Genomic DNA, 14,036 nt, shown 5'->3' with positions numbered 1-14,036 from the left:
CTGCATCCCAACCAGCACTCGCATCGATCGATAGGATTGGGTTTGGGTTTTAGTTTTAGTTTTACAATAGAATTGGATCACTTGTATCCACTGAATTTGTGTCAATTAAAATAAATGGCAAGCTTAGGGTATCATTTTAAAGGTCTAAAATAAGCTTTATTATCATACAAATCGTTTTCGTGTATGGTAAGTTAGGTAAAAAATAGGTTTGTGTGAAAATGGTATGATTTTCTTGTCCTGAAAAGGAGTTGATGGCGAGTAAACAGTGTGCGAGTGCAAGTTTATCAATTTCAATGACATTTTGCAGGAAATTTGTACAATTAATGGTCTGCTGATGTACTGAGTATAATTAAAATGTATCCATAATTTTTGAAGTTCTTATAATTTTATTATTGATACATTTTTACTTAATTTGTTTTCTGAGAATGTAATCAGGAATTGAAGAATAAGAATGAAGTACACCAAAAGAAAGCATGTTTTGTGGCCTTTGAAATGATATCAAAATTAGGTATATTGAGAGATAGACTGAACAAAGGTTTCGTAATGACTTGCATATATTTGCAAGTAAGTTCACGTTTGTCCACAGCGACAAGTCCTGCCAATTTGGCCAGCTTGAATTTCATGTCTTCACATCTTAGAGTGATGTGCTATAAACCTACTTGCATTTCAAAAACTTACATGTTTTGCTCTTGCTTGCAAAAAAAAAATATAGTGAACTATGCAATAAATTGCAGTTTTCATAATTAAAATTAAATAACTTCATTTTGTGTAATAATTCAATTATAATTTACTGTCTTTTGTATTATGTTGTCAAGCATGCTTTCCTCTCATTGTTTTGGTTACTTTCTTTGGGTTTTTTTTTTTGTTTTTTTCTTGGGGGTTGGGGGGGGGGGGGGGGGATTTGTTTATGTTACGGTTGATATTTTATTTATCTTGCAGGTTTAACGCCCTCAGACATTCAATTAGCAGAAGTTCATGATTGTTTCTCATCAAACGAACTTATCACGTACGAAGCACTGGGACTCTGTGGGAAAGGTGGGTGGTTTTGATTTTCTATTATTATTATTATTGTTATTATTATTATTATTATTACTATTATTATTATTATTATTATTATTATTATTATTATTATTATTATTATTATTATTATTATTGAATTGTTTTGATTTATTTCTTAAAAGGAGCAAAACTTGTCATCAAAGTTTTAAAAGTTCCTTCATTCTGTGTTCAAATGATGTGAATGACTTGGACTTTTACATTTTTAATTGAAGGGGAAACTGTCTTGGGTTGAGCTGTGCTATCATCGTATCATTTTAAATTTAGACTATCATATGTTTGATCAGATATGATCAAATTTTTAATTTATTGTGATTGTATGGTTGCTATGAAAAACATACTGTAAATTACATAATCTAAGTAACAGAATTTTGCTACCCTTTTAACCATGACAGATAATGTTGCAAGAAATTAATTACTTGGGATCGGTCATGCCCCGGTAGATTAAAGACTGCGCTTCGTGGCGGAATCGCTTAATGGTGGAATGTGGTGAGATCTGCATCCCGTGTATCCTCCCAATGATCATCAGATCATGGGATTGACGATGATGATATATGAATTAGTTTGTCAGAGGTTAAGAGTGTGCTCGTAAAGAGTTCACAATATGTCCAGAAAGTATTGTTCCATATCAGACTTTGAAAATGAGCTATAGATGAAGTTTTTTCCTGAGGTTGCATTGCACCATTTTTTTATAACTTTGATTTTCTTTTCCTCCAACGGTTATGAAAATTTTATAATTCATCTTTTCTGACTTTAGAACTCTCAGCTGTGCAGATCAAAGTATAATTAAAATATTCGTCTAATATAATTTAGATATTCGCCTAATGGCCACAATGATTGAATGGCAAAATGTTAATTCCAAGCTTTAAAAATACTTGTACTTATTTGATCCAGGTGAAGCAGGTGCTTTCATAGACAGGGGTGACAACACATACGGAGGCAAGTACGTCATCAATCCCAGTGGTGGACTTATATCTAAGGGACATCCTTTAGGAGCAACAGGTTAGTTGTTTATCAAAAGTTATAATAACTGTTGTTGGATGTACTTACTTCAGCTTCCTTTTGTACAATGCCGGTGTCAAGTGAACTGCTATGATCTAGTAAGGGCAAAATTGGATGCTTAATGCATCTTTGTTAGATGCAGTGTGTCATATTATTCTTCTAATTCTAAGACTGAAGCTCAAATATTGGACAATTGAGATCTCTTCATGGAGCATGGAAGTATTCCACTTTTCTTTGTCTCCTCAACATATTTAAATAACTAATAACCAAGATAAAATAGTAAATCTGACAAGTCCAAGCCGTTATTGTGAACTCTGCTTTATTGAGACGATTCTCTGGGAACGGAAATTTTTCTATGAAAAATCATACCCTTTCCAATTCCCAGCCACTTAATTGAGACAGCCCATCAGTTAATGGGATGAAATTTGACAATGGCCGTCCCCATAAAAGAGCTTTTTCGTTGTCATCAATCATTTAAAACGATGGTTCATAAAATGCAAATTAGTCATACAGGACAGACAACAGGGTGTTAGGTCATACAACTCATCACATGAACAATAGAATTTACCTGAATCTCTTGTTGGTGTTTATCGCGACAGCCAATCGGGTATGTGGTCGAACCATTCGTCATAGTCATCACAGTTTGTTCAATGAGATGAATGGTTAGACAATTCATTCTTAATCTGTTGCTTTCTTATGCAACCGTTATGAGTGGTATCTTCGTTAATTGTTTTGTGCGGTTAGAAATAGAAGTTGTATTCCCAGTCACGAGTCTGATAAATGCAAAGTGGACTATGGTGAAAAAAAACTCTGAAAAATTGCTCAATTTCATTTTGTCGCTTAATTGAGACGCCACTTAATTGGGATGATTTGTCAGGAACCAAGCCATCCCAATAAACTGACTTGGACTGTACTTTTTAATGTTTGTATATATTCTATTGAGCTATTCATGAGGATGTTATCACTCTCCCCCTCCCTCCCTCCCTCCCTCTCTCTCTCTCTCTCTCTCTCTCTCTCTCTCTCTCTCTCTCTCTCTCTCTCTCTCTCTCTCTCTCTCTCTCTCTTATTTTAGTTGTTCAATATTATTTACCTATTTCGTAATAAAAAATTATGTTATCTCTCTTTTCTTATTTTCATTCCTAGGCTTGGCTCAGTGTTCAGAGCTTTGCCATCCCAATAAACCGACTTGGACTGTACTTTTTAATGTTTGTATATATTCTATTGAGCTATTCATGAGGATGTTATCACTCTCCCCCTCCCTCCCTCCCTCTCTCTCTCTCTCTCTCTCTCTCTCTCTCTCTCTCTCTCTCTCTCTCTCTCTCTCTCTCTCTCTCTCTCTCTCTCTCTCTCTCTCTCTTTCTTGTTTTAGTTGTTCAATATTATTTACCTATTTCGTAATAAAAAATTATGTTATCTCTCATTTCTTATTTTCATTCATAGGCTTGGCTCAGTGTTCAGAGCTTTGTTGGCAGTTGCGAGGATTAGCTGGAAAACGACAAGTTCCGAAAGCTACAGTTGGTCTTCAGCACAATTTGGGTCTTGGCGGAGCAGTTGTAATATCTCTCTACAAGATGGGATTTCCAAAGGAAAATGTGTATGTACTAGACTGCATTTTTTTTTTCTCTTTTAAAAATTACCTAATTACAGCTTGGAATTGTAAAATATTATAAAAAATAAATAAATAAATAAAGTAAACGACTAATCAGCAGTTTATAAAAGAGGAAATAATCATTCCCCCATATTATTGTCTCTGCTATATTGATCTGCAATGTAAATTAATTCATTGTCCAATCTTGTTTTGGATGAATCATGTGCAGAAGTTGAATATGTATAAGAATATAGCAGCCAGCTTGAAGTTGTTGCTACTTGTCTTTGGAATAATTTAGACCTGTAAATTCTCAGTCAATTAACTGAAATCAGTCAATTTGTCAAATTCAAATATTTAAAAAAAGGAACGAAAGAAAGAATTCACAAATCGTAGTCGAATTAGGAGTGTTCCACAGCGCTACGCATAGCTCATGGGGGCCGTTTATATTAACGATGGATTTATTGCCAAGGCTAAGCGACGCTTTTTAGAATTGGCGTGTCTGAACACATCCCAGTGTACCTGTCGTGATCCCAACGGTAGCCAATTTTAACTGAGCTGCCGAGCGCTAAATTTCACTGTTTCATCTAAGCCAAAATTGACCACATTTACATGGGGTTTTTTAAAAGAGGGAAAAAGTTAAATGCGAAAGCTGGAAGTGTGTTATGTAGACACCTTCAAATCGAAAGTTAGGATAGATTGCTATAAGTACATCTCGATTGCTTCACGTTGTAAACAAACTGGTTGACCGTTTCTTCTCTAATTGGGTACCTAATTGTAAGGAACAATGGTAAGTAGCCTAATTAATTCCCGCGCAAATTAGAACGTAATTCCCGCGCAAATTAGGACGTTTTCTGCCATTGTTTTGCTCAAGCGAGCTTGCTGTTTACTGTGGCGATTTACCATTCATTTAGATTCTTTGGATTTTTCCGCTACAGCTACGCCTGCCGAAGTTTCTTCATTATGATGATAATTCACTTCTCCTACTTAATGATTCAGTGTATTGGCCAGAAGTTATATTTATTTCAGTTTATTTTTCCTGTCATTAACTGATTGAAAATCAAGTTTGCTAATTGCTACATTATTTTAATTAATGTTCTCACATTGCCTGAGCTGTTCGTGGATCGCAATTCAGACTTGTCGAGCATCGATAAAGATGTGAGGAATAAATTCAATTGGTCATGGCACTAGAAGTTAAAGATGATAATGGTGATTATTTTTCTGACTATGTCAGAAAAATTCCAAAATTTGTGAATTCTTTCTTTGATGAAGTCATCTTTACATATATGAATGACATGCTTATTTAGCATTCCTTCTACATCAAATCAATGGCAGTCATACTCTCCTCACCAATGATGCCCTTATTTTAAAAAAAACAAACAAACTTGACTTCAGTTTGTCGAAGAGTTTCAGTCAATTTTTATAGAGCTCATTTACAGGTCTAACTAATATAGATAAGGTTGTTTTGCAGTGTTTGATACAATGAAAAGGTCCCTGATTGATTGAAATTTAGAGGCCAAGCAATAAAACAATACTATTGCAGTTGCACTAGAATTTTCAAACATAAAAATTGTGTGAAGGTTTTGGTTAAAATCTTCCTTGTCATTTCTTGCCCTCTCAGACAACGCATTCAGGCAGTAAACACCAGCTCTGAAGATGACTTCAAATCAGCTGTTGCATTTGGCTTGATTAAAAAGGCTATAGAAGATGTAAGTATTTGATTAAATAAAAAAGTGTTACCCATAGCTTTGAGCATTTTTTCATAAATTCATATAAGTCAACTTTTGATAAATTATATTATTGTTGTTTTTGTCATTATTATAATTGTATTTGTTGTTGATCTCCCCTTCCTCCTCATCATTCTCCTTCTCCTCCATTTTATTATTAATGTTGTTGTTGTTATTATCATCATCATTTTTTCGTTGATGTCCTTGTAATTTCAAAACTGTAATGTACCTGAGTTGTGTATTTAGGAGTTATGTTTAAATTGAATCTTGTTTCATGTTTATGATTTGCTTTTGTTTTTAATTTAAAAAAATAAAATTGCTTCGTACGTGTCATTGTCAAAAGATGGAAATGTACTTTTACTCTTTTCCATTCGAATAAATGGAATTTGTCTATTATGTGCTTAATTCTTTTGCATTTATCAAACACAAAGTGCTGCAAATGCTTAAGGTTAAAATGCAACTGTGGACCAAAGTCATGGAAAGCTCAATTTCAATTATACTACTGTGAGATTATGTCTGCACTCTTGGTGTATTGAGAATCTCCATTGCTGAATGTTTTAAACTGAAGGAATGAAGTTTAAGTTAAGATTACTTATAAATACTGTTGTAATAGTGAAGAAAAGTGTGAAGTCAAAAAACTGGTTCCTATTTCATTGGAAGGGTAAAACAACTCTTCCGGAGGACTGGATACATGCTTCGTGTAATTCATCTTCTGATGTCAGAGTGATTATATCTTATTTCCTTGTCTAAATATATGCTGGTTGTCAATAAATATCATCCATCCTCGCTCTTTCACATCCTGTAATCCTAAGAATCTACCTATTCATCTTGCTACCAAAATAGTTATGCCACCTTTATGTAGCCTATTCATTATTAGTACTCCGAAGGACTGGTTACATGCACAATCCCAAGGATTTAAGAACCAAAAGGGTTTGATGTCACGACTTTTTCTCCCTAATGGGTGATCTGGAACCTGTGTTTCTTGCATTTGTTTTGCTAATGAAAAGTGGTTGATTTTTATTTTTAACCATCTGATTGATGGATGTAGCAGTAGCAGTGATGAATCTTGCTAATGATTGTAAAAATTCTTCGTGACATGACCTTCTTTTAAAATGCATTTGGCACATACTACCTACAGTAAGATATTAGTTGACCTTTGTTTCTAATCCATGTTTGATTTACTAATTCTACAGGATGGAGCTACAATAGTGAAAAAGATGAAAGGGGTATTCAATTTCAAAGTAAAGAATGCAGGTGGTCAGGAGTGCAATTGGATTGTTGATGTTAAGAATGGAAATGGAGGGGTCAAGTTTAACTCTAAAGGTTTGTCGAGTAGTAGTCGAATGCCTTATAACTCCATATGAACATATGCATACCTGTTAGATTACCATGGACACATACAGTAAAATTACTTTAAACCGAACGAAGCTAAACCGAAAAATACCTTAAAGCGCAAAGATTTTAATAAATTGTACTGGTTTCTTCATTATCTTTGTACTAATTCTCACGATGAACCAAAATACTTCTAAGAAGGACTTTCTTTAAACCGAAACAACTTGAGAGCACATTCCCTTTTTCTCTCTCTATTTTTCTTCAAAATTCGGGAAGGTGGCCCCACATAATAATGCCGGCGATATTAAAACAAAGAGCGTAAGTATAAGATGAGGGTGATGGGTGGGGTGGGGGGTAGGCAAACACTTCAATCACTGCACTTGGGTTTGGCCAGGACCACGATCGCAGACTGGAAAAGGAAGACAAAGGTTGACTGGCAGGCGAAAAATGAGGAAAGAGGGGGATTTGGGGTGTAGAATCACGCAAGCGAGATGTTCTCGCTCGCGTGTTGATGCTTTGGAACTGACTGGATTTTCAACACGACAATAAGGAGGGGGGAGGTCGACAACTTACCATTGACATGCCATTTCATTTCCACTTTGATTGAATGTGTGTGTGAGAGAGAGAGAGAGAGAGAGGGGGGGGGGGGTTATGTAATTAGGCCTTTGAACCTAATGGCTTTTCAACAAAAGAGAGATGTGTAGTAGACAGCATAGCATTGACACGCTTTTTCATATCCATTTCACTTCACCTCTGAGTAGCTGCGCATCATTCATTATCAATTATCGCACAAGAACTTTCGATCTTATTTTAGCTTTACATTTTACGAAAAGATGTCTAAAAGAAAGCACTGTGCTTACACTTACACGTTGGATTTTAAAATCAAAATACTATGTGAAGTTAATCGAGACAGAGATATGTAAAAAAACACGGCATCCCGAGCTGAACTCTTTCAACAATTTTGAATGAAAAACGAAAACCCCCAAAAATATTTTTAAAGCACACCAAAAAATAAATAAAATAATAAAATAAAAAAATAACAATTTTTAAAATGGTTATGAAGACGGCATTTATTCAACATCTACATTTAAAGGGAAACCCATGATACGATTAAATGAGCAAAATTCTTAAATAGTTACTACTCTTGAAAAACATCACAAAACGGGAACTTGCTTTAAACCAAAATGTCTTTAAACCGAAATGGTTTAGAAGGTCCCCAAAATTTCGGTTTAAAGTAATTCTACTGTATATCAGTACCACTGACTCTATTGGAGTTGAATCGGTCAATGAGTTTAACCACGAGAAATTGTTTGAAATGGATTCTGCTGTGGATTAATGAATAAGAATATTTTTTTTTCAAATATAGACTTATTTATTATTTTATATTTAGGATAAGGTCTTTCTTTTAAAATGCTGTTATGTATGCTTTTTGTCTAAGACTTAGACATGATGTCCAAAATTCTAAAGATTTGGCTAGTTTCATAAGAGAAATCATGGCAGACTAAAGAATTTTTTTCTTGACTTACAATGGCTGTAGTAACTACAGTAACTATTTATTATTGAGATTTTTTAATCCTGTTTTTTGTTTTTGTTTTATCTTGTTACCTTAATTAGTTATATGTACATAACTCCGGGCAGCGAAATATGTTGTAGATATTTAGTGTTGTTTAATACCGCGCTAATTTATGTTTGTGTGTATATACATGTATAAGTAGGTGTGCGCGTAATGTGTAAAGAGGGGGGGGGGGGGGGTTGGAGATTATTGTTGTGTGAGGTTATTGAGGTGAATATCGGATGGTTTATTTTCTGTGTGGGCCTGTGTTAAATATTTATTTTTTTCTGTTTAGTGTAGCCTTTTGTGGGTTTTTAACAATGTGGAATTTTTCCTCCAGACATAGATTCTACAATAAGGAGCTAATATGTTTGTGAGAATATATATATATATATATATATATTTAGGTGGGCGTCCTTGGGATATTCAGTCGCATGGTGAAAAGCTTTGAACAGAAATATTGACAATTTTAGTCAAGAGGTCATTTTTTATGGAAATTGAGTTCTCATCAAAAATCATTAAATCAAACATTTTTCTACATTTTGATGAAATATTTTAATTGAATTCTACTCCTAATTATTTGATTTTACTTTTGTTATGAAGGTAATCGTTATACTTAATTTCAACTCTTGTCAACTTTGGAAGCGATTTTCTCAAAATTAGGGTTTCACACCCTAGCCCATGCATATGACCATAACTTCATGAAAAGAATGCTCAGGAAACATTGGGCTTTAAAAAAATGCAAAACAAAAATTTTCACCATGTGACTGATTATGTCAGGGATACACACACACACACACACACACATATATATATTTATTTATTATTTTAAAAAAATGTTTTAACATTTTTTTTCATTTAGATAAAGCAGATACGACGGTCACATTGGCTGATGAAGATCTAGTCAAATTGATGGAGGGAAAACTCAACCCACAGACTGTAAGTTTTGATTCCCTTATTCAAACAAAACAAGTTACAATTTTCTAACTTTATAATTTCTCAAATCTGATTGTGATTTAGTGACGAAGGAAATCGCTTTACTGTGTTTAATGACAAGTAGTCCTTACCATCCGTTTTTCTTTTATTCAAACTTTAAATTGGTGATGAATTTGTTCTTTGATAAAAAAACCACAAAAACCTTAGCTTTTATATAGCGCAATATCCACTAAACATATACAAAGCAATCTACAAAGGATCCCTGACCAACAGCAACACATAACATGTAGAATGAGACATTATGCATATTAGGCGATATTACAATTTTTTCTGACAGGGACAACGCTGTTAACGGCCAGATACTCATTTTACACCTAAATACGGTGAGAGAATGAGTAAAGAGTCTTTTCTAGGGACTCGACTAAGCACAGAGCAAGGCTCAAACCTGGACCTTCCGATCTGAAAGTGAATGTCATACCACAAGACCACTAATGTCAAATCGGAATGAAAATTCTCAAATTTGAGATCTTATAATATATCAGAGTCGATTTATGCTGTCATATTTATTTGGAGGTTTAAAAGACATTGAATAAATATAGAATATCTTCAACCTTGGTTGATTTCAACAACACAAGGGAGCATTTAATTGTCTCAGCACCCTAACACATATGATGACCTTCAAAAGCTAAGAATACCTGCAGTGGACAGAGACTTATGGAAATAAATTTTTATGTGGATACTAATAAGAACAGACTGACACACTCGAAGTACCACACAAGCATTGTTCAAGACAAGCATCCATAGACAGCCAGTCAGATTCATTCATTCATCTTTGGTCCCAAAGTCTGGAACAGTTTATCACATTCTCTCAAACATTCATCATCTTTGGACATCTTGACTTGATAAAGGACCTGAAGACACTTATTTTAATTTGCATTGATTAGATTAAATTCCCCTGGAATTGTGAAATCATGTATATATGTGTACCAACCTCTCATTACTATAAAAGCACCCAGAGCCCCTTCCTTCGCAGATAAGCTGCTCTTTATTGATATACATTAAATTTATTATTATTATTAAAAAATTTTTTTTTTATCATGATCATCATCTATATCATTATATAAAAGCTTTATGGATTTATTCTGGGACTTCTGTTCTCTGTTGTTAACTAGTCACCTTGGCCCAATTTTTCTCCCTATTTATTAAAATCTGTTTAGCTTTTCAGTCATCTTTTTTCTTGATGCTGGGATGACTTAAGTTTTGTTTGCCTTTTAAATCGTTATAGGGAAACTGTTCAGTCAGTAAAATTGCCCTCTTTCCCAGATTGATTTGATTTATGTAACCTATTAAAAGTATATTTGTGCCCTTTGAGAATGTTGTTCTTTATTTGTATTGCCATTTTTCAAAGACCATTTATAACGTGGTTGCATGACAATCATTTAAAAAAAAAGATTTCAGGTCAATTCATAAAAAGAAAAATTTTCATGAAATGAAAGTAATTGTTAAAATATTGTTTTTTTCAGAGATTGTTCAGCATTTGTTATCTTTAATATAATAGAGGTTTAATTGTAGTATTCAGAACTTAGTTTGAATAGTATGTTGCTCAATTGATTCATCATTTGCCGTTTGATTAAAGACTGTTTTACATAATACATTAGCATTTCATTCCTGTGTATTTTTTAGCTTTACATTATTTGAAACTGTTGTCTATAGTAGAATAGTATTAATGCTTCGTGTTTATTGTTTTTTAAAGCAAATCTCTCAATAACAATGGTCAATTGTTTATATTTTAAGACTTTTCAATCTGCATTAAATAGAGGATCTAATACCAGATTTACCAGATTTCCAAGTGAGAATGAGGACTTGATTTTAGTGATTTTAAAAAGGAAAATATTTTTTTTATTTTACCAGGCTTTCTTCCAAGGCAAGCTTAAGATCGCGGGCAACATGGCATTGGCTATGAAACTCAAGGACATCATGCCCAAGCCTGGATCCAAATTGTAAATGACGCATTTGACGTGGTTGGCTGTAAATGTTGTGTGAAAATTGTCAAATTTACAGACAAAATGTTCAGTAATCATCATTTGCAGTCAAAATCTTTATAGTCTGCCACTACTATTAGTGATCAGCAACAATCAGGATAATTTATTCGCTCATGATTTTTATCTCTCTTTTTTCAAAGATTGCTTTTAATTTCAGATTATATAATCGTTCATTCCACTGATTAAAAGATTTTGTTGTACAATAAGCAAATACTCATCTTTTTTGTGTAATGACAATGAAAAAAAAATATCTATCATAGATAATTTACTAAGTTTACTAAGGGATTACAGTCTTGAACAAGAATATTGTGTATGTTTTGATTTTTTTTTTATCGCAATATACATACTGAGACAAACATGATGATTGATCTCAAGAGAGCAGTTTGGGAGAAATGAGGGTCTAAATATGACACCTAAACCAGCGAGTTATTATAGTTTCTTTTCTTTTTTATTTACTGTATTCCTTTATTATAAAAGGTCTTTGATTTGTGATTCCTCACCTGGACGCTATTGCTAGCACCCTGTCAAGGTTTTACATTTTTTGGACATTTTTTTGATCAATATTTTAATGTATTGTCTTATTGCAGATAATAATATTTGCAAAGGAAAGAATTTATAGCTACAAAGATGACATATTTTCTCAGGGAAATGTAAGCTATGAATTATTTGCAATTGTCATTTTGCTAAGTGGAAATTTTTGATAAGTTATTATTGAAGGAATGATTTGGAAAAGTGTTGTATTTTCTGTGTCTGAATGTATTTGAAGATAATGTTAGCTTAATCCTATGCCTTTCCAATTTGTTTGTTTTTTTTAAAAGGAAGGAAATGTATCTATTGTGTTGTTTTTCTACTTTACAAAAAAAATGTTAAATTATACACGATAATCACAAATGAACTTTTGAATAAAAGAGAATTCAACCAATGGCTTTTGCGGTATTTTTATTATTATTTTTTAATTTGGGGTGGGTTGGGAAATTTTTTTCTGGCATGATACCCAGCAATCAAACAAGTACACTAAGGCCATCAGATTTGTTGGTTACTTGCAGGTCTGATAACCCAAATTGTTATGAGCTCATTGATGTAATGGAAATAGTCAAACCGACGCAAAATATTGCCATCGGTGGAGGTCTTCTATCTGCACATTTTAGTTTTCTCTTTCCATGTTGCTCTGCCTTTGTTTTAGATTGATTGTCTTGTTCTTCCGTGGTCCTTACAGGAATCCTTAGTTGAGAGGGAGGTCGTCAAATGTAATTTCTTTTTTTGAGGGCTGATATTTGTTTCCTTGAAAATTGCCTCTGTTATGTATTACCCATAGTTTTAGCTTTAATTATATTATATTTACTTTGTAAGCATTTGATTATCTATCATATCGGGATTCTTCTCTTGTGCATGGATCGGACTTTGGTAATGTCAAAATCGGGTACATTGATGGATTGCTGGTGGATCTTCTTTCCCTAATTGACATTTGTATCAGTTCCCTTTGTCTTTGGTACTTTTGATTTCAGATCGTCAACTTTTCCCCATATCATCTTCCTTTTTACTGGCACTGAAATGAGCCTAAAGAGTGGCTAGCACATAAAACCTCTAAAAACAAATATAATATTAAATCAAGCCTATAACTGCATCCAGTTATCAGCCTGCTAATCTGTGCACCTATGGAACCAAGTTGGATCTGTACAATTAACATACAGCAAAGAGTTGATTTATAAGGAAAGTAAAATCACACCCTTAGATACGTTACATACATCAATGTGTTCTCTTTCAGCAAAGAATTCTAGTCATAAAAGGGACAAGGGAGTGGTGTGGGTAAACTGAATCGACTAAAATACAAACTAGGCAGTGTGGGGTATAAAATATTTAATAGTCCCCCACCCAGTCGTCAGGGAAGTGGTCTGACCTACCATGGTGAAAGAAGAGGTCATTCCTTGCTGTGTCTTCTATCTCCCTATATCAGTTTTTCTTTTCCCCGGTTGCTTTCTTTGTCTTAGAATGAGATTACTTGGTTTTGTTCTAACCGTGGCTGAAGTCCTTGACCGAAAGATAAACAGTTAAATGTGCAGTGTTCGATATCATCTGTTTAGTAACTATAAGGAGAGTGAAAAGTGAGACATTCTCAGTGTGCCAGGTAGTCATTCACACTTGAGTCGATTGGGAATCAAATATTGGCTATTAATTAATATTAAGACAAAATAATATTCAAAATGTGAATGTTGTACATAAAGGGGATCTTCTTCTTCATCATTATGTTGTAGTCCCCTTTTATGGAGGCATTCTACATTTGATATCCACATGGTTACAAGAAAAAATTAACAGATATAATAACACTTCCCCATTTTACAGTACAGTGATGCAACTGGTTTGGAAATTATTCTCTTAAACATGGAGGCATCCTGATTCTACAGCGTCGGGTGGCAGGTTGTTCCAGTCTTATTGCAGAGGGAAAGAAAATGTTTGATTCACGATTCAAAGTTGGACATGAAAAACCGATTCTTTGTTGGATGACCAATGCAAAAAAGACAAATTTAGAGTTCCATGTCAGCAATTCTCTTGGATCACAGGTGACAGAGAAAATTAAAGACAAAAAAAGAATAGTTTCTAGTTGATCTCAGCAGCAATCTACATGTGTATCCACAGACAAGGGGATGAATTAAAAACAGAAAATGACCTTTCCGCTCCACAAGGCTGGCATGGCGGTTTTTTGCATAGCTTGCGGCCACAAAAAATCCCTGATTGCATTGCGGCCGCAAAAGCTGTAACTTTTTTGCAATTTTTTGTAAAAATTTTTTTGAGATTTTGTGTGTGTG

General features: G+C 33.9%; 1 protein-coding gene across 1 annotated transcript in view; it reads left to right on the top strand.

Annotated features, from left to right (window-relative positions):
- Nucleotides 1–12,154, top strand: part of LOC144976773 (sterol carrier protein 2-like) — a 38,952-nt gene extending 26,798 nt beyond the window's left edge. Inside the window, exons 12-18 of the mRNA XM_078921197.1 lie at nt 940–1,035; nt 1,951–2,058; nt 3,499–3,652; nt 5,265–5,352; nt 6,564–6,693; nt 9,117–9,193; nt 11,102–12,154. Of these exons, the coding sequence (XP_078777323.1) occupies nt 940–1,035; nt 1,951–2,058; nt 3,499–3,652; nt 5,265–5,352; nt 6,564–6,693; nt 9,117–9,193; nt 11,102–11,194 (746 nt within the window). The 3' untranslated portion in view covers nt 11,195–12,154. The remainder of the gene's footprint in view (nt 1–939; nt 1,036–1,950; nt 2,059–3,498; nt 3,653–5,264; nt 5,353–6,563; nt 6,694–9,116; nt 9,194–11,101) is intronic.
- The last annotated feature ends 1,882 nt before the right edge of the window (nt 12,155–14,036 follow it).

Source organism: Berghia stephanieae, chromosome 1, assembly GCF_034508935.2.
Source record: "Berghia stephanieae isolate SIO BIC M18660-M18661 chromosome 1, UCSD_Bste_1.3, whole genome shotgun sequence".
NCBI classification, from domain to species: Eukaryota; Metazoa; Mollusca; class Gastropoda; order Nudibranchia; family Aeolidiidae; genus Berghia; species Berghia stephanieae.
Note: the sequence above shows the minus strand (reverse complement) of the source record. Positions and strands in the feature narration are given on the sequence as shown.